The sequence below is a fragment of the Arachis hypogaea genome, chromosome 7 (assembly GCF_003086295.3).
Source record: "Arachis hypogaea cultivar Tifrunner chromosome 7, arahy.Tifrunner.gnm2.J5K5, whole genome shotgun sequence".
Lineage (NCBI taxonomy): Eukaryota > Viridiplantae > Streptophyta > Magnoliopsida > Fabales > Fabaceae > Arachis > Arachis hypogaea.
The window spans coordinates 34,579,886-34,605,791 of NC_092042.1; the positions used below are offsets into that span (position 1 = coordinate 34,579,886).

A 25,906-nucleotide genomic window follows, 5' to 3' on the forward strand; every position below is an offset into this window, starting at 1 on the left:
AATTAAGAATTATTAAATATGCTCTACACAGGTTGGTAAATCCCATAAAGAATATATTTGACGAAACACAATTTCTAGTGTAGTTAAACAATATATTTATGTAAACATCACTTCACTTTTAATGTAAGTAACGAAATTAGAGGCCTTTCTATCATAGTTAATTTTTTTTTTCGTAGATAATTTTAAGTGATCTTTTGTATATCCGATCCATTGGCAGTTAATATATTATGGAAATGCGTTGGCACAGTAGAGATTAAGGGTTTTAATTATAGAAATTGTGATATTAGTACTTCTTTAGGCTTTTTTTGGATAGAGAAACAAATAAATGCATGCAACTTTTTTGAGGGACAATTGTCGTAGTTAGGAAGAAACCAGTAAAAGACAACGTGAATAGGGGAGGGAAGTGTGTTCACGTGAGGGGGTTGGACTATATATGGAGGATGGTCGTTGTTTTCATAATCGCACGGATTTCCCACCACCATCTAAAGGTTGTAAAGTTTCACTAAAGTGGTAGTTAGGGGATGCAGAGTGGACGATACCCTTACTACGCCGTGAGGAAGGACAAATCCCCAGGGATATACACCACTTGGAAGGAATGTGAGCAACAAGTGGTTGGTTTTAGAAGCAACGAGTACAAGGGCTTCCGGATGTTGGAGGAGGCACAGTCTTGGCTAAGGGCGGGGGGAATCATGCTTCATGAGGACCTGCCATCGCACGAAAAAATCCGGACTGTGTATGACATGGATTTGCCCCGTCTGCTTCGTAGGGTTACCACTGTATCAACTGAGAAGTTCGACGGTGGGGGCGACTGATGTGGCAGTTTTGGTTTTTCATTTCTTTTCATGGATTAAGTCCTTTTCTTTCTGCGTTATCTATTTGTTAGGTATTTATTTCCGTTAATATAGATGTAGGTGGCCAATCCAACATGGGGACGAATGGTAGTACGTTCATCCACGTGGAGGATATGGAATTGATGCTGCTAAGGATTTGCGCCCTTTTGCATATTGGGAGTCCTATATATGTCCCACAACCATCCGATTCCAAGGGTGGGGGGTTAATGTTCCGCTATACGGTAGTGCTCCCAGAAAATGGCCGAGGGTTAGACCTTGTGGTGCATGGTCCTGCATATGCAGATGAGAGAAGTGCCAGGCAAGAAGTGGCGTTCCTCATGTTGGAACGGCTGTTAGGCGCAACTGGGTATATGATACATGATTACAACTATAGAGTCATGGTCCGCATGCAAGATCCACATGAATCTTCTAGTGCTGAGACGGTGGCCGGCTTGAGGGAGCGTGTTCGTGTCTTGGAGGAGGAAAATGCAGAACTGGTAATCCAACTTTCAAGGTTTCAAGAAATTTTCGACGGCTAGTGGTTAGTGATTTCTTATATTAGGGGTTCGGTTCTTCATAAGCAAGTTACATGTTGAATCTGTAGTGGTATCATCTTTGTGTGGAAGGTATTTTTAGTGTGGGAGCGCTTGAAACATCACTTTCATGCAGTATTAACAAGTTTGTTTGGGTTCCTTAAAGTTTGATTCGTCTCACATTACTATAGTCCGTGCATGGGCTTCTTCGTTTTATTCATGAAAAATTAAGTTTTTTTACTTTAACAAGAACGAACGATGACGTCAGTTAATTCCACAATTGTACTTAATTTCGATTAGTTGTGCATGTGGTATGCCATTTTACGTTATATATTTTATTCTTTCGGGTTCTGCAGGATCAATATGTTAACGCTCTATAAGGGAGGTTTAGTCCTAAATTTTAGTATAGACTCTACTATGACTAAGCATTTCTATATTGAATAATCATGACCCCAAAATATTTTAATCCTACATTATAGGTAAATAAACTTTGTATAGAAATGGATATTGGTATACTTAAGATATGATCAAGCATAGCTAAAGGTTTAAAATTCCGCAACAATTGGTTCTATGCGTAAAGTAAATTATATACAACTATCCTACGCTTAACGGTAAATTACTAAACGATCATGTTCAAACAAATTGGGGTAATATTAAAAAAAAAAGGAAAATATTATCATCAGGCGGTAATAACCAAAATATTCATACTGAGGGGTAGGGCATCAAGTGTTTCGTAAATTAGAAGAAAATGTGATTCAAATTGTTATAGTCACGTCGTAATTGTCATCTCAAGTATGCTTACACCGTCAATCATGAGTAGCACCTGCATGGTAACTCACGGGTCGTTGTTTTTCCTGAGTGATAATGCGTTGGTAGTGGTTTTAATCTCCCAGTCAAAAGCAGTCAGCCAAATTTGTGCTTCGAACCTATTGTACTCTACTAAAATAAGGCTTTGTAAAACATGGTCTGGAGGGGTGGATGGGCCAATTCTTTATTTGGGCCTTTTGGATAGAGACAACCCGAATATTTGTACGCGACTTGGGTTAAGTTATCTATCAAACCTCGTCTTCGCATAGTCGCTTGTATAAACTGTCTTTAGTTTGTGACAAAAGAGAACTCTAGCAGTGGAGGTCAACAGAATGGAAGGTTTAACGGAATCAGAGAAGAAGGATGATGCAACTCACCCCACTGCAGCAGACCCTTGCGCCGACGGTATATGGTATGGAAACTTTTTTTCCGCAACACCCCTTGCATCGTTGGTTCATTGTCGGGTTAAAATCTAATATATGTTTGTTTCAGTGACATTCCAGAACTGACGGCAGAAGAGTTAATACCAGGCGAAGATCCGTTGGTTGTTGTTTTCAACAAACTTCGCCGGGTCAGTTGTAGTTATCCATTTTTGGCAACGGTTAGATCGTGTTATGTTGTTCTCTGTTTCAAACCATACTGACTGGTATGGTGGTATTTTTTGCACAGCATCTCATGGAAAATGTGAGCACCACACGAGCATTGCAATCTTCCCAAGCCCGTACATTGAAGACGCTCTCCGACTGTATCACGAGCCACGGAAAGATACTAGAGATTTTATGGGAGGAATATGCGGACCGGCGCAGGAAGCAGTATCCCCAAGTTGGGATTGAACCGTACGAGGCAGACTGGCCTGGAAAGAAAGAGGCTGACGTCGCAAACAAGGGTATGACTACAAGGTCCCAGTCAAAAAAAAAGTTGGGGTCGACAGGGGTCGCAGACTTAAATCATCCACTGAAGGTAGTTTTTCCTTCATGTATTTATCCATATTGTGCAAACCTCCCTTTCACCTGGGGATTATGGTAGGTTTTCTACTTTGTTGTGCAGAGAAGGCTAGACTTTGACAGCAGCGACGACGAGCATGAGAGAGAAATGCTAGGGGAGAATCCCGGGGATGTTACACCGTTGCTGTTTGAGATTAAGAAGGACGGGCTGTTATCATCGGATGATATGCCTAAGGTATTTGTATCATCTTTTGATTTTTTGCACAGTTTGCGATGCTTGCTGTCTTACACCATAGTATGCTACGTCAACAGTTTTTGGATGTAGATTTCAGACCACCAAAAGGGATGAAATTTATCGCAACGGAACTAGCCGTGGCAGCCTACATTTTCGCCAGAGACCTGGAACAGGGGTACGTCGTCATAATTTAGTCGTAAAACATGGTGCACACGTACGTTTCTACTCGTGTTCATCATTTCACGCTTGTGGAGATACTCCTTACAATTTCTTCGACTTTTTTTTTTCAGCGAGATTTTGTATTCTGGGGAACACTGCCACGGACCTAGACATGCATTCTGGTCGTTGCGCCCCCGTCAGGAGGTTGTGGACGATGTAAGTGATGTCTTATAACATGCAATTTGTAATGACCATTCAACGGTTTTTTAACGGCTTCATAAGTGTTATTTTGGCTAGAAAGTGGTATTCGACTTCAGCAAATTTTTTTTTATACACGCTTAGGTTATAAACCTCGTAGCAACCATGCTTAACGACGAGCGTCATGACTCCGTATGGTGGCTTCCGACCACGTTTGCTGTAAGTGTCCGTTGGTACCCAGTAAATAATAAACACTTCCTGTGCGTACATGTTACATGAGGTCAGTCATAATCCTTATTCTGTTGATGTAGCAAATAGCTTTGAACCCTTCAACTTATTGCAAGGAAACTCTGGCCTTTATTCGTCAGAAATACATGAAATATGTTGACGAGACGGCAAAGGTTAGACATTTAACGTTGGTCATTTTAAGGAAAAAAAACGCAACTCATGATTTAATGGCTGAAAACGTCCTTTTCTTCCATCCCAGATTTACATTCCCTTAAATAAGGATCAACACTGGTACCTTATGGTTGTGGATTTGCGCGAAAAAGCTCTTATATATCTGGACTCTGCTAAAGACATCGACGCGCGTGAAGGCAGAATGGATCAAATGGAGTACGTGGTATGTAGTTGCCAACTTGGTAAATCCACATAGTGGTGTTTAAAGTTAGCAAACGTATGTGTGGTGTAAGTTTATTTAATGATTTGTACATTGCCTTCATCATTTTATGTTTAAGCATTTTAAATTAAAGTTACGTACTCATCTGATTATAGGTAATCATAGTTATTTGCAAAGTTGGAAGCGGTCTAACATGTATATATCATTGAAATTAATTCAAGATATGAATATAAAGTATAATAATCGCGTCAGTTACACAAGTATTTTTTATTATAAAACTTTTTGGTATAAGACTAGAATATATTTTAACTTTTACGTAGAATTCAGTACTCTGCTTTGTTTGAAATATTGAATAATATTTTCAAGGCTTAGGGTTACATTATGAAATATGTATGGGTGAAAATTTAATTCGGAACACTGTTTCCATTTCTTGGGTGCTTAGCGTACGTAATTATTTTATTTTTCCTTTTGCATTAAGCATATATGTATGTTTTCCATACCGTGCTTATCAGCGTTGTGTTTTGTGAATCGCATATTTCCATGCAGGCATTTTTCCTGCTAAGGCTACTCAAGGATAGGAAATTTTATAGGAAGAAGGAGAGCAAATGTCCAGAAAGGTCAGAGTTTGAGGTCCGAGAGCCCATGACCAGCCAACAGCGGCGTAATTCGTGAGCACACCATCTCCTCTGCATCTTATAAAATTCACATATTTACACGAAGTTGATATCCTGAATTTGTTGCCTTTATTTGCACTATCTTTGATCAGACTAGACTGCGGGGTCTGGGTTACACAATGGATGCAACTGTCTGAGTTGTGGACTTCGTATGATCTTGAGGTACCAGGCCATTATAAATTTATGAGTGCCTTTGCATTACTTATGTAAGAACTCCTTCAACTCATTTACCGAACTGATTATTCTTTGCAGATTGTAAATGACACCCACCGGATGCAGCTGGCTGTGGATTTGGTCATGTCAAGGGCCAACCCAATAAGGTCCAAAATCTGTCAAAGAGCGGTTGAATACTGGGATAATGCGGTGAGGGGTCCTGCTCGAAAGCCCCAGATGGCAACAAAAAGAAAATCCACAAAGGCATCACCGGTGATTAGCGTCAGTAGTCAAAGCCCTACCATATAAGCATCAATCTGAGCATCACTTGGTTATAATTTTTTGTGAAAATGTATGTACTTGAAGTGGACGTCGTGGATGACATGTTATCCTAGGCCTTAGTAATGCGACCCGAAAACACCCGTCCTTGGAGCTTGCCATTTTGGTTGTTTTCTGACTCGCATTATTGCAAGCATTGGATCGTCGTTCACAGTTGTTTGCATGCACAACTCTAATAGGACATGCAAGACTTTATCACCTATTAAGCATCATATGCTAACACTTTATATTACCTTATTATATATCACATCAACATATGCGTGATCTCGTTTTCAACATAATTAAAGGAAAAAAACACCGCTTGTATGTGTGACCTTATCGACGTACACGATAAGAGGGATGAGGCCATCAGATTCTGCAATTTCGATCTCTACATTTAATGGAGGAAATTTTTGCATATTACTTCCAACGACAAAACCTCTTTTATTTTGGGCTCTCAAAAAAGTCTTCAATTCTCTGTTGATTATCAAAATCTATTCTTCGTTTCCGTTTGTACCATAAATTTTGTACCAATTATTTTACTTCTAGTAACCACTCAGGTTTGTACTTCTACCGTTCCCTATATTGTGAACATCTGGCATTCCCTATCGTATGTTGCTGGACCTGATGATTACTATGAATTGGCCTATTAGTGGAGTCAGAGGACCTAGTGATAACTATGAATTGGGCCTTTTAATGGAATACAGAACCTAGTTATAACAATGAATAACTATGAATTGGGCCTTTTGGCACCATTTAATTAGCCCTTACATTTTTGAGGATCCAATTGAAATAAAATGCCCGAAACCCAATTGTTGCTAAATGATCACACAATGACTTAAATGATTTCTCGTAATTTTTTTTATGTTAAAAGGATTGGCAAGGATTATCATCTCCATTAGACCGCCATTTACACATAAGCATCCACAGTCTACAAGGCTAGTATTGTTAAAAACAAACAAAAAAAAACCATAACAATTCATATAGCAATTACACACCGTCCAAAAAAAAAAGAAAAAAATAAAAAAACAATCACACCCATCCGCCAAGCATCAAGACTAGCCGTCCGTTCCTGGATTCAGCTTCCTCAAGATATCCATGACCTAGGATGAAAAAAATTGTCACGATAATACCAATAAGGTAAACTTCCATTCCAACTAAACACACAACATGTATTAGATAGGCAAGATTTACGCACCTTTGTTTCCCAATCAGGTTCATTGTGATCGCCTAACGAATACATGTTCTGGCTTTGAGCTGTGCAAACTATCCGATCACCATTGCTTTTTTTATCACCGCTCAGATGTTTCTCTAAGACATCAACATCAACACCTGCTCGTGTTACTCCTTTCGTGCACTCCGCCTGGACATATTTAACATAACATGAAACAGTAAATACACAATAAACTCATCATGGGTGCACAACTCATTAGTGGGAAACTTAGATACAAATTTAAATTTTCTTACAAAACGAAATTAGTAATCAATTTCAACTGATTATGTATGGAGAATACCTCCGCACGGTCTGTGTTGGATATATCAGCACCTTTCGTGGCATCTGTTTCATTGAAGGTCCTCCTGCTAACTGTACACCTCCGCTTAGTGTGTCCTATTTTTCTACAACTAGTACACCTTCTTTTCTTCGACTTTAACTTCTTTGAAGACGACGCTCCTTTCGTTCTAACAACCACCGGGTCCCTAATGCCGACTTCAACCCTCTTCGAAGCACCATTTGCAGCTTTATCATTTCCATTTTCCAGGTCCCTGCATACGTTTCTAATCCCATTCAAAGCAACTCTAAACAGCTCTTGCTTCTTTGCACCAACGAAAAGCATCCATTGAGAAGTTGCATGAAGGGCACCATGCCTCAGCAAAAAGCCCCTCTCGGATTCCTCTTCGATGTCATCAACATACTGTCCGATGTCCTTGGCATCTTGTCTCCATCTTTTAATTATCAAGCGATCGGGAATAGCTTTCAAATGCTCGTGCTTCATAACGAAAAACATGTGCCTACAAGGGTACCCCACTCGTTCCCAGAACCGACAATGACATTCTAACTTAACCACATTATTCTCAAATAGCGTCATAACTCGTCTTCCCGGATTACCATAGTCTTCTGTCATATACAAAATTGTTGTGGAGACCCTCTTTCTACTAACAAAATTGACTGTGCCCACCCGATCCATCTCTTTTTTAACCTCGTTGAATACAGCTCGAGTATACACGTTGGCAGCAGATCTTTCAATGGAATCCAAGCAACTAGTGATGACCGGCATGCTATATAACGTATTAAACTGTGCAAGAAGCTCATTGTTTCGGTACTCCCGAACAAGCAACTCGAGATTCTGAACAAGTTCTAGAATGCTATGCCTAGAAGTGAGGAATTTTTTTACATTAGCGTTGATTCCCTCGCACCTAGATGTCGTCCGAAAGCCAGCACAAAACTTGTTCCGCAGATATGCGTTGGCCCACATCTCTCACTTCTCGTACATCTGGGAAGCCCATAACTTGTCACTCAATTCAAAGTCTATCACTGCCTGAGCCCACTCAGCCTCAAAGTCGGCAATTTCCATGTCAGCATATAACCACTTTGCAAACACATTCCGAAACATGTCCTCGTTTGAGTTCGAGGTTACATTTCTTTGTAGGTGCCACGCACACAGCCTATGAGTTGCTCGTGGAAAAACTTTCTGCACAGCTGCAATCATTGCATCATCTCCGTCTGTAACAACTACGGACGGTGTCTTGCCACACATTACTTCAACCAGGCTCTCGAGCATCCATGTGTAAGAAGGTATGCGCTCATCCAAAACAAGACCAAAGCCAAAGATTGTTGTTTGTTTATGGTTATTCGTGCCAGAGAATATGACCAAGGGCCTCTTATATTTGTTCTTCTTGTAGGTGGAGTCGAAAGCAAGGACATCACCAAAATATTGGTAATCTACTCGACTTGCTCCATCAGCCCAGAAGAGGTTTGCCAACATACCATCATCGGTGACGTTGTACCTTGCCATCGACATCGGATCCGCTGTGGCCTTTCCCTCAAGGTATATGACGGCCACATTAGTGTCACCATCCATAATCTTGTCGCGTTTGCACTTATCGATGTAATTGTAAGCATCCTTTTTGGTGAATCCAAGGAGAGAATACCCCCCAGAAATTCCTGCCATGTACCCCAGTATCTTTGAGGTTGGTAAGCCGTACCTCTGCATCCCATCTATGTGTGCCTTGGCAGACTCTGACATACGGCGAAATCCTGGAATCATGTGTACGATTGTCCTGGGCGTTAGTGGATGATTATGTTCCAGGTTCACCTTCCTAACCTTCCAAGTGCAAGAAACCCTATCAAGATACACTGACAGCATTGCCTTGCAATTCGTGCGCGTTTCTGGACGATGTGATCTTTTTCTATCCACCCGGTTGTAGTGCTTCTGGTCCCTTAAACCGGCCTTGTTGCAAAAGAATCTCCGCCTTATCAAATTCCCCTCCTCATCTTTCCCGTAGTCACCCTTTCGGACCCCAAACCCAACAAATTTTCCAAGTTTTGCGAAGAAATCATAAGCACGTTCCTCACTCCGAAAGACCTTGTTACATATATCTTCTGCTGTGAGACCGATGACGTCTCCATAATCTGATGCATCATCATCCAAACTGGGCTGACGAGCTTCACTGTCACAACCATTCTCTGCGCTATCATTTTTGCAAATTGATCCAATTGCATTCCCAAATTCCTCGCAACCACCAAACAAACCATTCCTGCCCTCCATCCTCAACCCTACCTATTGGAAATCCAGCCAATTAATTCAGTTGGGAAAAAAATAGAACCTTTAATATTTGCGCTAAAAATTACTTGAAGCGTAGTATAATCTAACAAGAACAGCTTGATAAGCAATCAATACATTCATGACTCAAAAGGGGCTAGGTGACCGCCACTAATATATGTTCACACCCTGATGCATACACATTTCCTATCTTGGGATGCTAACAGAGCATTCATTCAGAGCCAATTAATTTAGTAAGAAAAAATCAATCTTACAATTTTCAAACGATAACTGGACGGGTTAGATAAACAAGGAAGACGCACTTGCTAAGCGATAAGAACATTCAAGAATTAAAGGAGGCTAGTCTAACCCATTAAAATATATGTTCACAACCTGATGCATACATATTTTCTAACCTGTGGCGCCGAAGCACCAATCATTCCGAGCCAAGTTAACTTATGCTAGGAAAAAAAATTCAATCTTACAATTTTCAAGACATTACTAGAAGGGTTAAAAAAGAGAAACAACACGCACCTGCTAAGCAATCAGAACATATAAGACTCACTGGGAACTGGTTGATCCAATTAACATATTTTCACAACCTGATGGATACACATTTTTTGACACGGGATGCTAAATCAGTCATCATTCCTAGCTAATTCCTTTATTTTGGGAAAAATCAAATCTTAAAATTCTCAAATTACTCGAAGAGTTAAACAAACAAACAAGACACGCATGCCACGAAATCAAAACTTTCAACACTCAAAAGGGCATACTTGATCGAATTAACAAACTTTGACCTCCATATACCTATATACTAAGCACCGAAATGAATCCTAGTTTGAATTCAACATACAGACAATAAATTTAACTATTCCATAAACTTAAGTAAGAGGTCCGAACATATACAACAAAGATCTGAAAAATTAACAACAACAAATCGCAACTGAAGAAGTCGTACTTCGGTCCTTACCAGGGAATGGAGCCCGGACACCAAGCAGACTCGTACGCCCAGAGGTGATAAACGGAACAGATGTGACCACGACAACAAGAAGGGCGACTACAGAAGATCGCGACGGTGAGGATAGCACGGCTGTGTAGACGTTGACGACTAGAGGAGAACACCTCCTATCCACCAACGGCAACAACAATTGCAAACACTTACTTTCTTCCAATTTCCCTAACAGGAATAATTTTATGTATAAACAATAGTTATGGAAAAAAAAATTTTCCTGACAACGTTTCCTATGCTAGTTCATTTTTTATCAAGGTTGCAAGAACCAAACCAGTCAATGAACCGGGAAAGTAATTGGTTCACTGAGTTATTAGTTCGACCAGGATTCAACCGGAGATCAACCTATTTAATTAAATATTAATTAACGATTTAATATATAATTTCTAAATTTTTAAATTTGATCATTTCTAACCTACTAAATTCAAAATTGCACCTAATATTCTACACCCAAAAACTAATAACAAAATTCAACTACCCACAGGAACTAATTATCACTAATTACTAATCATCAGAAAATCAGCAACATCATACTCATTTCAGAAACTCAGCATTTCAGAATAAGCAAACATCAACAAAATACACAATATTAACTCAGCAACTCAGAATTAAATCCAGTAACTCAACTATATCCAACCCCAATTCAGAATTAAACTTGGCCACTGATCATCACCAATCAGTAATCGTCCGAAAATCAACAAGCAGCCAACAACATATCAGTAACAACATCATCATCATTTTAGAAAATCATTCTATAATCATAAATCATCAATTAACCGGATTATTCCAGTTTCATAAAATAAGAGACAATGTACTCATTCACAATTTCAGAAATAATGAAAATTTTGATGCCAAATGTAATTATACTTGTCTTAAATCCGTCTGCTTTCGAGTGAAGTGATGTGCAAATATGAACATTGGGACCAACACTCAGAGAGTCAGCGTGCTTACTGCTTCCCAGCGGCGAGGAGGAAGGGGAGTGACGGCGACGACGAAGGACAGGGCCACACCGGCGAACAGAGAGACAGAGCGCTTGAACAGGGGAGATGGCGAAGGCCACAAAGCTTCCACGCGACGGCAACGGAGCTTTCTCCTGCGGCGACACAGCTACCTGGGACGGTGACCGAGGTTCCTACGACGGCGATACAGCTCTTGCGATGGCGACGAAGCTTCCGCGGCGCAGCAGCGGCGAATAGAGAGAAAGCACGCGCGAGCTGAGGAGAGGAGCTCCGGTGTCTGTGGGTTCCGCGGGGCTGTGGGGCTGCGGTGCTTGCGGTGGTTGCGGTGGGTACGGCGGCTGCAGCGGTTGCGGTTGGTGCGGCGGCTGCAGTGGTCGCGGTAGGTGCGGCAGCTGGTCCGCTAGGGTTTCCTTATGTTCTTTCAATCTGATTTTTCGATAGAGAGCGGAGAGGAGATGAGTGGGAGTGTCAGATTTTTGGTGGGGGTTTGTCTCGGCTTCGGGTAGGAGATTTAGTGTTTTCTTTCATAAACAGGCCAAAAACCAGGCTCTATTGAAGGGGTTTTCAAACATAAAGCCATTCATAAATTGTTTCTGTATTTGGGCTGTATTAAAGGAAAATACCACAACCAAAAATTGCATTATTAAATAGTCCACGTCCATAACTATAAGCCCAAAAAAGCCCAACCATAAATCCAGGTAATAATTAATATAATCACCTTTTAATTATCAGCTAAACACCAACTCTAATCTAACCAAACTAACTGCAAAAACATAGACTTTGTCTCCTTCAAACACGAACCCCAATGCAGGTGTGGGTCCCTTTGCCCAACAGCTTCTGCCCCTAGCCTTATGTGCACACTTCTCCGTTTGACAAGTGGTATTCTATACATATAGAATATTCTGCCGATCTACACACTAGCAAAGCCCTAGTAAATATATATGAATCATCTCTATTATATTGAGATTATTATATTCGTGAATATTAATACTAGAGTCTTCTATTTATACTTCTTTATTTTATATTTATTTTCTCTTCCTTATTTATTTATTTTATATCACGTTATCAGCACGAGACTCTAATCAAAATTTTGGAAGACTCAGGTAATAAATTTTTATTATGTCAAATCTCTCTCATCGTGAATTTAATGCTCTTGATATATTTGGAAACAACTACTTATCATGGATACTAGATGCCAAAATTAATCTTGATTCAACGGATTTTGGAGATACCATTAAGGTTGAAAATAATGCATCCCAAAAGGATAATGCCAAAGCCATGATTTTCCTTTGTCGTCATCTTGACGAAGGATTAAAAAATGAATATCTCATGCTAAAAGATCCTACAGATCTGTGGAAGAACCTTGAAGAAATGTATAATCACCAAAAAATAGTAATACTTCCTCAATCCCAATATGAGTGGACACACTTGCGTCTATAGGATTTTAAATTCTTTAATGAATACAATTCATCAATGTTCCGAATTACCTCACGAATAAAATTATGTGGGAAAAAGATAACTGATAATAACATGTTAGAGAAAACTTTCTCAACTTTTCATGCCTCGAATGTGCTCCTACAGTAGCAGTATCGAGAAAACAAATTTAAAAAATATTCTGAGCTAATGTCTTGCCTTTTTATTGCTGAACGTAACAATGAATTTCTTTTAAGAATCATGAAGCGCGCCCAGCTGGCGCCGCCCCATTTTCTGAAGCAAATGCGGCAAATTATAACCCTAGAAGAGGTAAATGGCAAGGTTTTGGTAACAAAAAAAATTGTGGAAGGAAAAAAATTATGTTCACAAGAAAGGATCTCACTAAAAGTGGGATAAAGAAAGAAATAATGGACAAAATAAATCAATAGAAGATAAATATTTTCGTTGTGGTGGAAAGGGGCATTGATCACGTACCTGTCATTCTCCAAGGCACTTAATTGATCTTTATCAAGCATCTTTGAAAAAGGATGACAAAAGAAAGGAGACAAATTTTGTTTTAAAGAATGTTGCTAAAAATTACACCACTCATTATGAAGTATCTGATTTCTTTGAGGATCTTAAAGAAAATATTGGCTATTTGATCAATGATGAAAAAGTTTAATTTTTAGGTTTGTTAAAGTATTTATGTAAATAAATAATATAAAAAAATTCTTGTTAAGTTTTATTCCCTATGTATTTGAATTTCGAGTATGATGTATATAAATAATGTTTAATAATATATTTATATTTATGTTTATGAATTTTAAAATCACTAAATATGTCAAGTTCTAAAATAATAATAGTAGTAATAATAAAATTTTAATATATGACATTATTTTTATGAATAGTGCTTCTTAGAAAAACAATTCCAATCAAGAATACAATTTTACTACGCATGTACTACTACTCATATTATTATTATTATTATTATTATTATTATTATTATTATTATTATTATTATTATTATTATTATTATTATTATTATTATTATTATTATTATTATTATTATTATTATTATTATTATTATTATTATTAGAGTAAAGTATCTTTTTTGTCTCTAACGTTTGGGGTAAGTCATATTTGTGTCCCTAACGTTTAAATCGTCCTATTTGTATTCCTAACATTTATAAAAGTGATTCAATGTTATCCTACTATCAATTATACTAATAAATCAAATTATATTTTTCAATTATTCTCACTTGGATGTATTCATTCTCAATTAGGTCTCACTTGGATGTGTTCGATTTTAATATTATACCCACTATTTGTGTTTAGATTCAATTATGTCCCTAAAAAAGTGAATTATGTAAATATTGTAGGAATTAGTTTCAAATTTTGATGAGCTATTTTTTGGAGTGAATCATCGATTCTATCCCAAATATTTGTATTCTAACTTCAAGAAGAGATTTTTAAAACTCAAACTAAAGTGTTCATGATGTGTAATTGACGGCAGGATAACATTGAATCACTTTTACAAACGTTAGGGATACAAATAGGACGATTTAAATGTTAGGGACACAAATAGGATTTACCCCGAACGTTGGAGACAAAAACGATACTTTACTCTTATTATTATTATTTGTCTTTGAAGAAAATAGTAAGGATATATAATGAAGATGTTTGCCTTACAGATAGTGTAAGTTTGCATACCATTCTCAAAAGTAATATATATATATTTTACTCATCTTGTGCCAAAACAAGAATATATTAATACTATTATTGGCTCAGGTAATGTGATAGAAGGCTTCGAAAGAGCTATGATTTTGTTTCTTGGAGGAAGAAAATTCATAATAAATAATAAACTATTGTCTGCCAAGTCTTTAAGGAACTTGTTAAGTTTTAAAGATATTCGCCGGAATGGATATTATATTGAAACAATGAATGAGAAAAATCATGAGTACTTATGTATCACAACTCATGATTCAAATAAAAGGTTATATTAGAAAAGTTACCCTCGTTTTCATCTGGGTTATACTATACTAAAATTAGTACAATCAAATCACATGTTATTGTAAACTAAAATTTTGCTAGCCCAAATGAATTCATAACTTGGCATGATCAATTGGGTCATCCTAGAACAACCATGATGCAGAGACTTATTATTAAAAATTCTCATGGACATTCACTAAAGAACCAGAAGATTGTTAAATCTAGTGAATTTTGTTATGTTGCATGTTCTCAAGGAAAACTAATTTTAATGTCATCACCAGTAAAGGCTGGATTTGAATCTCCTGAATTCCTTGAAAGGATTCAAGGTGATATATGTGGACCTATTCATCTACCATGTGAATCTTTTAGATATTTTATGGTCCTAATAATAGACGCATCTTCGAGATGGTTACATGGGTGCTTATTGTCTTCTTGCAACCTGGCGTTTGTGAGATTACCTGCTCAAATTATTCGATTAAAAGTACAGTTTTCAGAAAATTCAATCAAAGAAATTTGTCTTGATAATGCTGGTAAGTTCACTTCCCAAGCCTTTGATGTTTATTGTATGGCTAATGGAATAAGCATTGAACATCTAGTAGCTCATGTTCACACACAAAATGGGTTAGCAAAATCACTTATGAAACACCTCCAATTAATTGCTAGGCTCTTGTTTTTGAGAACGAATCTCCCAACATCTGCTTGGGGGCATGCCATTTTACATGCTGCAGCACTTATTCGATTGAGGCCAACAAGTTACCATCAATTCTTTCCTTTGCAATTAGCTTTTGGCTAGCAGCCAAGTATTTCTCATTTAAGGATATTTAGGTGTGTGACATATGTCCCAATTGTCCCACCTTTTCGCACCAAAATAGGACCCCAAAAAATTGTGAATTTATGTAGGATATGATTCTCCCTCTATAGTGAGGTATCTTGAGATACAAACAAGAGATGTGTTTAAAACCCGATTGCATATTGTCATTTTAATGAATTAAAATTTCTAACATTAGGGGGAGAGAATAAGCTTCTTGAAAAGGAACTTAATTAGAATGTATCATCCTTGATGCATTTAGATCCTCGACCAGGACAATGTCACTAGAAATTCAAAAGATTATACATTTGCAAAGAATAGCAAATGAATTGCCTAATGTATTTTCTGATACGAAAAGGATTATTAAATCCTATATACCAGCTGAAAACTCTCCAATTCAAATTGATGACCCAGTCAGACAAATGGCCACTGAAACAAATTCATGACAAAAGTGCAGTAGGCCTATCGGTTCCAAAGATGAAAATCCTTAAAAAAAAAAAAGAGGTCAATATTATTCTTATTGAAAAAGATAAAGACATAATAAATAAACCTATAATTGTCCAAAATTCTGATATAGTTTTGATGTCAGAATATGTTCAAGTACTTGAAAATACTAAAAATTGTGAAAACGATGAGATCTCGATAAATTATGTCTTTACAGGAAAAAAAATAGAATCGAAATAAAACAATTGTCAATGAAACATTTGTATATTATGTGGCATTACACATCATGCCTGAAAGTAAGTGATGAGCAGATAATTTATACGCTTTTTGGCATTGTTTTTACATAGTTTTTACTATGATTTAGTTAGTTTTTAATATATTTTTATTAGTTTTTAAACAAAATTCACATTTCTGGAATTTACTATGAGTTTGTATATTCTTCTATGATTTCAGGTATTTTCTGGTTGAAATTGAGGGACCTGAGCAAAAATTTTATTCAGAGGCTGAAAAAGGACTGCTGATGCTGTTGGATTCTAACCTCCCTGCACTCGAAATGGAATTTTTGTAGCTACAAGAGTCCAAATGGCGCGTCTTTAACTGCGTTGGAAAGTAGACATTCAGGGCTTTTTAGCAATATATAATAGTCCATACTTTGCCCGAGATTAGACGACGCAAACTGCCGTTTAACGCCAGCTTTCTACCCTATTCTGGCGTTAAACGCCAGAAACAAGTTGCAAAGCAGAGTTAAACACCAGAAACAAGTTACAAACTGGCATTTAACTCCAAGGAAGACCTCTACATGTGAAAACTTTAATGCTCAGCCCAAGCACACACTAAGTGGGCCCGAAAGTGGATTTCTGCATTATTTACTTGTTCTGTAAACCCTAGTAACTAGTTTAGTATAAATGGAACTTTTACTATTGTATTTACATCTTGGTATCTATCTTTGATCAGTTTATGCGATCTTAGACATTGGGGGCTGGCCTCACGGCCATGCTTGGACCTTTATCACTTATAGATTTTCAACGGTGGAGTTTCTACACACCATAGATTAAGGGTGTGGAGCTCTGCTGTTCCTCAAGTATTAATGCAAAGTACTACTGTTTTCTATTCAATTCATGCTTATTCTTATTCTAAGATATCCATTCACACACAAGAACATGATGAATGTGATGATTATGTGACACTCATCACCATTCTCACTTATGAACGCGTGATTGACAACCACTTCCGTTCTACATGAAGACAAGCTTGAATGTATATCTCTTTGGTTTCAGATCAACGATTCACATCGACTCCCCTCTGACAATGGGGCATCTGAATCTGAGATTGGAACCTCCGTGGTATAGGCTAGAATCAATTGGCAGCATTCTTGGGATCCGGAAAGTCTAAACCTTGTCTGTGGTATTCAGAGTAGGATCTGGGATTTGATGACTGTGACGAGCTTCAAACTCGCGACTGTAGGGCGTGGTGACAGATGCAAAAGGATAGTAAATCTTATTCCTACACGATCAAGAACCAACATCTGATTAGCCATGCGGGAAACCGTAGAGGACCATTTTCACTGAGAGGACGGGAAGTAGCCATTGACAACGGTGGCACCCAACATACAGCTTGCCATAGAAAGGAGTATGAAGGATTGGATGAAGGCAGTAGGAAAGCAGAGATTCAAGAAGGATAAAGCATCTCCATACACTTATCTGAAATTCCCACCAATGATTTACGTAAGTATCTCTATCTTTATTTTACGTTTTACTTATCTTTTAATTATTAAAACTCCGTAACCATTTGAATCCGCCTGACTGAGATTTACAAGGTGACTATAGCTTGCTTCAAGCCAACAATCTCCGTGGGATCGACCCTTACTCACGTAATGTTTATTACTTAGATGACCTAGTGCACTTGCTGGTTAGTTGTACGTAGTTGTGAAAAATAGTGATCTTACAATTGTGCGTACCAAGTTGTTGGCGCCATTGAGATCACAATTTTGTGCACCAAGTTTTTGGCGCCATTGCCGGGGATTGTTTGAGTTTGGACAACTGACGGTTCATCTTGTTGCTCAGATTAGGTAATTTTCTTCTTGTTTCAACCTTTATTTTATTTTCAAAAAGTTTTCAAAAAATATTTCAAAAACTTTTCTTCTTTTTCGTTTTTATAAAAATAATTTTCGAAAAGATCCAAAAAAATTAATAAAATCATAAAAACCAAAAATATTTTGTGTTTCTTGTTTGAGTCTAGTGTCAATTTTTAAGTTTGGTGTCAATTGCATGTTTTAAAAATTTGTGCATCTTTCAAAAATTTCATGCATTGTATTCTTCATGATCTTCAAGTTGTTCTTGACAAGTCTTCTTGTTTGATCTTCATATTTCTTGTTTTGTGTCTTTTGTTGTTTTTCATATGCATTTTTGCATTCATAGTGTCTAAACATGAAAAATTTCTAAGTTTGGTGTCTTGCATGTTTTTCTTTTCTTGAAAATTTTTCAAAAATAAGTGCTTGATGTTCATCATGATCTTCAAAGTGTTCTTGGTATTCATCTTGACATTCATAGTGTTCTTGCATGCATCATTGGTTTTGATCCAAAATTTTCATGTTTTGGGTCATATTTGTATTTTTCTCTCTCCTAATTAAAAATTCAAAAAATATCAAAAAATATATATCTTTTCCTTATTTGTCTCATAATTTTCGAAATCTTTGGGTTGTCTTAGTAAAAAATTTTTAAAATTAGTTGTTTTCTGTTAGTCAAGTCAAGATTTCAATTTTAAAAATCTTATCTTTTCAAAAGTTTTTCAAAAACCAAATCTTTTTCATTTTTTATTATTTTCGAAAATTTTAAAAATTGTTTTTCAAAATCTTTTTCTTATTTTTCTTTAATTTCAAAAACTTTACTAACAATTAATGTGAGTGATTCAAAAAAAATTGAAGTTTGTTACTTTCTTGTTAAGAAAGGTTCAATCTTTAAATTCTAGAATCATATCTTTTAGTTTCTTGTTAGTCAAGTAATCAATTTTAATTTTAAAAATCAAATCTTTTTCAACCATATCTTTTTAATCATATCATTTTCAAATCATATCTTTTTCAAAAATTTGATTTCAAAAATCTTTTTTTTTTAACTTCTTATCCTTTCAAAATTGATTTTCAAATCTTTTTCAACTAACTAATTGACTTTTTGTTTGTTTTAAAATTCTTATCCTTTTCAAACCCATCTAACTACTTTATTCTCTCTAATTTTTGAAAATCACCTTCCTCTTTTTCAAAAATTTTTTTATTTAACTAATTGTTTTAACTTTTAATTTCATTCCCTTTCTTAATTTTCGAATTCTAACTAATAATTAAAATAAAAACAAAAATATTTTTCTTCTCTTTTCTTCTAATTTTCAAATTTCCCTCTCTCTCTTTCTATTTATTTTATTTATTCACTAACACTTCTCTTCTCAAAATTCGAAGCCCTCCCTTCTCTGTGTTCAAATTTTTCTTCTTCTTCCTTCATTCTTATTCTTCTACTCACATAAAGGAATCTCTATACTGTGACATAGAGGATTCTTCATCTTTTCTATTCTCTTCTTTTTCATATGAGCAGGAGCAAGGATAAGGACATTCTTGTTGAAGCAGATCCTGAACCTGAAAGGACTCTGAAGAAGAAGCTAAGAGAAGCTAAAGCACAACAATCCAGAGAAAACCTTACAGAGAATCTCGAAAAAGAAGGAGACATGGCCGAACCCAATAACAATGGTAGAGGCGCAAGGAAGATGCTTGGTGACTTTACTACACCAAATTCCAACTTCCATGGAAGAAGCATCTCAATCTCTGCCATTGGAGCAAACAACTTTGAGCTAAAGCCTCAATTAGTTTCTCTGATGCAACAGAATTGCAAGTTTTATGGACTTCCATCAGAAGATCCTTTTCAGTTCTTAACTGAATGCTTGCAGATCTGTGATACTGTTAAGACCAATGGGGTTGATCCCGAGGTCTACAGGCTTATGCTTTTCCCTTTTCCTGTAAGAGACAAAGCTAGAGTATGGTTGGACTCTCAACCTAAAGATAGCCTGAACTCTTGGGATAAGCTGGTCACAGCTTTCTTAGCCAAGTTCTTTCCTCCTCAAAAGCTGAGCAAGCTTAGAGTGGATGTTTAAACCTTCAGACAGAAAGAAGGTAAATCCCTCCATGAAGCTTGGGAGAGATACAAGCAACTGACCAAAAAGTCTCCTTCTGACATGCTCTCAAAATGGACCATCCTGGATATATTCTATGATGGTCTGTCTGAATTGTCTAAGATGTCATTGAACCATTCTGCAGGTGGATCTATTCAGCTGAAGAAAATGCCTGCAGAAGCTTAGGAACTCATTGACATGGTTGCAAATAACCAGTTCATGTACACCTCTGAAAGGAATCCTGTGAATAATGGGATGCCTCAGAGGAAGGCAGTTCTTGAAATTGATGCTCTGAATGCCATATTGGCTCAGAACAAAATGTTGACTCAACAAGTCAATTTGATTTCTCAGAGTCTGAATGGATTGCTAAATGCATCCAACAGTACTAAAGAAGCATCTTCTGAAGAAGAAGCTTATCCTGAGAACCCTGCAATGGCAGAGGTGAATTACATGGGTGAAGCCTATGGAAACACCTATAATCCCTCATGGAGAAATCATCCAAATTTCTCATAGAAGGATCAACAAAAGCCTCAACAAGGCTCTAATAATGGTGGAAGAAACAGGTTTAGCGATAGCAAGCCTTTTCCATCATCCTCTCAGCAACAAACAGAGAATTCTGAGTAGAGCCCCTCTAGCTTAGCAGACATAGTCTCTAATCTATCTAAGGCCACTCTAAGTTTCATGAATGAAATAAGGTCCTCCATTAGAAATCTGGAGGCACAAGTGGGCTAGCTGAGTAAAAGAGTCATTGAAACTCCTCCTAGTACTCTCCCAAGCAATACAGAAGAGAATCCAAAAAGAGAGTGCAAGGCCATAACCTTGCTTGGTGTGGCCGAATGCACAGAGGAGGAGGAGGACGTGAATCCCAGTGAGGAAGACCTCATGGGACGTCCTCTGGACAAAAAAGGGTTCCCATTTGAGGAACCTAAGGAATCTGAGGCTCATCTAGAGACCATAGAGATTCTATTGAACCTACTTCTACCATTCATGAGCTCTGATGAATATTCTTCCTTTGAGGAGGATGAAGATATCACTGAAGAGCAAGTTGTGAAATACATTGGAGCAATCATGAAGCTAAATGGCAAGTTATTTGGTAATGAGACTTGGGAGGATGAACCCCCCTTTTTCACCAATAAACTGAATGACTTGGTTAGGCAGATATTACCTCAAAAGAAACAGGATCCTGGTAACTTCCTAATTTTTTGTACCATAGGCACCATGACCTTTGAGAAGGCTCTGTGTGACCTGGGGTCAGGCATAAACTTAATGCCACTCTCTGTAATGGACAAACTGGGAATCTTTGAGGTACAGGCTGCCAAATTCTCATTAAAGATGACAGACAATTCCATAAAAAAGGCTTATAGACAGGTAGAGGACATGCTAGTAAAGGTCAAAAGCCTTTACATCCCTGCTGATTTCATAATCCTAGACACTGGGAAGGATGAGAATGAATCCATCATCCTTGGAAGACCCTTCCTAGCCACAGCAAAAGCTGTGATTGATGTGGACAGAGGAGAGTTGATCCTTCAATTGAATGAGGACTACCTTATGTTTAAAACTCAAGGATCTCCTTCTTAACAATGGAGAGGAAGCAAGAAAAGTTTCTCTCAATACATAGTCAAACAAGGCCCTCACAGTCAAACTTTAAGTTTGGTATTGGAAGGCCACAACCAAACTCTAAGTTTGGTGTTGAACCCCCACATCCAAACTCTAAGTTTGGTGTTGGGAGGTCCCAACAATGCTCTGAATATTTGTGAGGCTCCACAAGAGCCCACTGTCAAGCTATTGACATTAAAGAAGCGCTTATTGGGAGGTAACCCAATTTTTATTTATCTATATTATTTCTTTTTTTTTTAGGTTGATGATCATGTAGAGTCACAAAAACAACTACAAAAATTTAAGAAAAATCAAAAACAGCATTTTAAATAGTACACCCTGGAGGAATAGGCTACAATCTGGCATTAAAGTAGACATCCAAGGCTTTCCAGAAATATATAATAGTTCATACTTTGCCCGGGTTTAAACGATGCAAACTGGCGTTTAACGCCAGCTTTCTGCCCTATTCTGGCGTTAAACGCCAAAACAAGTTGCAAAGCAGAGTTAAACGCCAGAAACAAGTTACAAACTGGTGTTTAACTCCAAGAAAGACCTCTACACGTGAAAGCTTCAATGCTCAGCCCAAGCACACACTAAGTGGGCCCGGAAGTGGATTTCTGCATCATTTACTTGCTTCTGTAAACCCTAGTAACTAATTTAGTATAAATGGAACTTTTTACTATTGTATTTGCATCTTGGTATCTATCTTTGATCAGTTTATGCGATCTTAGACATTGAGGGCTGGCCTCACGGCCATGCCTGAACCTTTATCACTTATGTATTTTCAACGGTGGAGTTTCTACACACCATAGATTAAGGGTGTGGAGCTCTGCTGTTCCTCGAGTATTAATGCAAAGTACTACTATTTTTTATTCAATTCATGCTTATTCTTATTCTAAGATATCCATTCGCACACAAGAACATGATGAATCTGATGATTATGTGACACTCATCACCATTCTCACTTATGAACGCGTGATTGACAACCACTTCCGTTCTACATGAAGACACGCTTGAATGTATATCTCTTTGGTTTCTAATCAACGATTCACATCGACTGTACTCTGACAATGGGGCATCTGAATCCGAGATTGGAACCTCCGTGGTATAGGCTAGAATCAATTGGCAGCATTCTTGAGATCCGGAAAGTCTAAACCTTGTTTGTGGTATTCTGAGTAGGATCTGGGATGCGATGATTGTGACGAGTTTCAAACTCGCGATTGTAGGGTGTGGTGACAGACGCAAAAGGATAGTAAATCCTATTCCTACACAATTGAGAACCAACAACTGATTAGCCATGCGGGAAACCGTAGAGGACCATTTTCACTGAGAGGACGGGAAGTAGCCATTGATAACGGTGACACCCAACATACAGCTTGCCATAGAAAGGAGTATAAAAGATTGGATGAAGGCAGTAGGAAAGCAGAGATTCAAGAGGGATAAAGCATCTCCATACACTTATCTGAAATTCCCACTAATGATTTACATAAGTATCTCTATCTTTATTTTACGTTTTACTTATCTTTTAATTATTAAAACTCCATAACCATTTGAATCTTCCTGACTGAGATTTACAAGATGAGCATAGCTTGCTTCAAGCTGACAATTCCCGTGGGATCGGCCCTTACTCACGTAAGGTTTATTACTTGGACAACTGATGAGCGGATAATTTATACGCTTTTTGGCATTGTTTTTAGGTAGTTTTTAGTAAGTTCAAGCTACTTTTAGGGATGTTTTCATTAGTTTTTATGTTAAATTCACATTTTTGGACTTTACTATGAGTTTGTGTGTTTTTCTGTGATTTCAGGTAATTTCTGGCTGAAATCGAGGGATTTGAGCAAAACTCTGAAAAAGGCTGACAAAAGGACTGCTGATGCTGTTGGAATCTAACCTCCCTGCACTCGAAATGGATTCTCTGGAGCTACAGAACTCCAAATGGCGCGTTGTTAACGGCGTTGAAAAGTAGACATCCAGAGCTTTCCAGCAATATATAATAGTTCATACTTTATTCGGGAATTGACGACGTAAAGTGGCGTTCAACGCCAAGTACATGCTGCTGTCTGGAGTTAAACGCCAGAAACACGTCACAACCCGGAGTTGAACGCCCAAAACATGTTATAACTTGGAGTTCAACTCCAAGAAAAGCCTCAGCTCGTGGATAGATCAAGCTCAGCCCAAACATACACCAAGTGGGCCCTGGAAGTGGATTTATGCATCAATTACTTACTTATGTAAACCCTAGTAGCTAGTTTATTATAAATAGAACTCTTTACTATCATATTATCATCTTGGTTTTTGGATCCTGGATTGTATTTTGATCCAGTGACCACGTTTTGGGGGCTGGCCATTCGGCCATGCCTAAACCTTTCACTTATGTATTTTCAACAATGGAGTTTCTACACACCATAGATTAAGGGTGTGGAGCTCTGCTGTACCTCAAGTTTCAATACAATTACTATTACTTTCTATTCAATTCTCTTTTATTCTTATTCCAAGATATACGTTACACTTAACTTTGATGAATGTGATGATCCGTGACACTCATCATCATTCTCACCTATGAACGCACGTGATTGACAACCACTTCCGTTCTACCTTAGGCCGGGCGCATATCTCTTAGATTCCCCAACAGAATCTTCGTGGTATAAGTTAGATAGATGGCGGCATTCATGAGGATCCGGAAAGTCTAAACCTTGTCTATGGTATTCCGAGTAGGATTCTGGGATTGAATGACTGTGACGAGCTTCAAACTCCTGAAGGCTGGGCGTGATGACAAGCGCAAAAGAATCAAGGGATTCTATTCCAACCTGATTGAGAACCGACAGATGATTAGCCGTGCTGTGACAGAGCATAGGAACATTTTCACTGAGAGGATGGGATGTAGCCATTGACAACGGTGATGCCCTACATACAGCTTGCCATGTAAAGGAGTAAGAAGGATTGGATGAATGTAATAAGAAAGTAGAGATTCAAGAGGAGCACAACATCTCCATACGCCTATCTGAAATTTCCACTATTGATTTACATAAGTATCTCTATCCATTTTATTTTCTGTTTATTTTTATTAATCATATTTGATTTTCTAAATTCCATAATTTTATCTTCCTGACTGGGATTTACAAGATGACCATAGCTTGCTTCATACCAACAATCTCCGTGGGATCGACCCTTACTCACGTAAGGTATTACTTGGACGACCCAGTGCACTTGCTGGTTAGTTGTGCGGAGTTGTGAATTGAATTTTAGACACCGTGATATTGAGCACCAAGTTTTTGGAGCCATTACCGGGAATTGTTTCGAGTTAGAAAAGAATGAATCACAATTTCGCCCACCAAGTTTTTGGCGCCGTTGCCGGGGATTGTTCGAGTATGGACAACTGACGGTTCATCTTGTTGCTTAGATTAGGTAATGTTTATTTTATTAAAAAAAATTCGAAAATCTTTTCAAAATCTTCTCCCTATTTTCGAAAATTATTCAAAAAAATTTTTAATATGCATTCTATAGTTTCATGAAGCATGTTGAAGCCTAGCTGGCTGTAAAGCCATGTCTAAATTCTTTTGGACTGAGGCTTCAAAACCATCTTCATAGAGGCAAGCTAATTTGATTATTAGCTGTATGCTAAAGCTTGGCTGGCCATTAGCCATGTCTAGTGTTTTGGACCGGGGCTTTTCACAAAAGCTTGGCTGGCTATTAAGCCATGTCTAATTCCTGGACTGGAGCTTTAAACTAACATTGCGAAGATTCCTGGAATTCATATTAAAAATTTTGAATTTCTTATTTTATTTTTCCTATATATTTTACGAAAAAAATCAAATAAAATACAAAAAAATTAGAAAATCATAAAAATAAAAAATATTTTGTGTTTCTTGTTTGAGTCTTGTGTCAAGTCATAAGTTTGGTGTCAATTGCATGTTCATCTTTTTCTCGCATAAAATTTTTGAAAAAGTTCATGCATTCATAGTGTTCATCACGATCTTCAAGTTGTTCTTAATGAATCCTCTTGTTTGATCTTCATATTTTCTTGTTTTGTCTTGTATGGTGTTTTTCATATGCATTCTTGCATTCATAGAGTCTAAACATGAAAAATTTCTAAGTTTGATGTCTTGCATGTTTTCTTTTCTTGAAAATTTTTCAAAAATATGTTCTTGATGTTCATCATGATCTTCAAAGTGTTCTTGGTGTTCATCTTGACATTCATAGTGTTCTTGCATGCATCATGTGTTTTGATCCAAAATTTTCATGCATTGAGTATTTTTAGTGTTTTTCTCTCTCATAAAAAAAAAATTTCAAAAATAAAAAAATATC

The 25,906-nt window shown here is 37.5% G+C and overlaps 3 protein-coding genes across 7 annotated transcripts; 2 read left to right on the forward strand and 1 right to left on the reverse strand.

Annotated features, from left to right (window-relative positions):
• The first annotated feature begins 463 nt into the window (after positions 1–463).
• On the forward strand, positions 464–1,692 carry LOC112701368 (uncharacterized). The gene is made up of 2 exons (XM_025752135.3): positions 464–798; positions 906–1,692. Exons 1-2 carry the CDS (start codon positions 522–524, stop codon positions 1,367–1,369), a joined length of 741 nt encoding a protein of 246 aa, XP_025607920.1. The 5' UTR covers positions 464–521; the 3' UTR covers positions 1,370–1,692.
• Positions 1,693–4,202: 2,510 nt separating this feature from the next.
• LOC112702927 (uncharacterized) lies at positions 4,203–5,718 on the forward strand. The gene is made up of 4 exons (XM_025754164.2): positions 4,203–4,328; positions 4,872–4,993; positions 5,092–5,161; positions 5,252–5,718. The coding sequence occupies exons 1-4, from the start codon at positions 4,233–4,235 to the stop codon at positions 5,459–5,461; spliced, it is 498 nt and encodes a 165-aa protein (XP_025609949.1). The 5' UTR covers positions 4,203–4,232; the 3' UTR covers positions 5,462–5,718.
• Positions 5,719–6,304: 586 nt separating this feature from the next.
• On the reverse strand, positions 6,305–11,737 carry LOC112702928 (protein FAR1-RELATED SEQUENCE 5). 5 transcript variants are annotated; one of them, XM_025754165.3, is made up of 5 exons: positions 11,195–11,726; positions 10,205–10,359; positions 6,985–9,249; positions 6,669–6,833; positions 6,305–6,573 (listed from the first exon to the last, which is right to left on the reverse strand). In XM_025754165.3, exons 3-5 carry the CDS (start codon positions 7,942–7,944, stop codon positions 6,529–6,531), a joined length of 1,170 nt encoding a protein of 389 aa, XP_025609950.1. In that variant the 5' UTR covers positions 7,945–9,249; positions 10,205–10,359; positions 11,195–11,726; the 3' UTR covers positions 6,305–6,528. The 5 variants fall into 5 exon arrangements, with proteins under 5 accessions (XP_025609950.1, XP_072055470.1, XP_072055472.1 ...); XM_072199369.1 differs by lacking the exons at positions 6,305–6,573; positions 6,669–6,833 and having other exon boundaries at positions 7,815–9,249; positions 11,195–11,737; XM_072199371.1 differs by lacking the exons at positions 6,305–6,573; positions 6,669–6,833 and having other exon boundaries at positions 7,815–9,249; positions 11,111–11,737.
• Between the last annotated feature and the right edge of the window lie 14,169 nt (positions 11,738–25,906).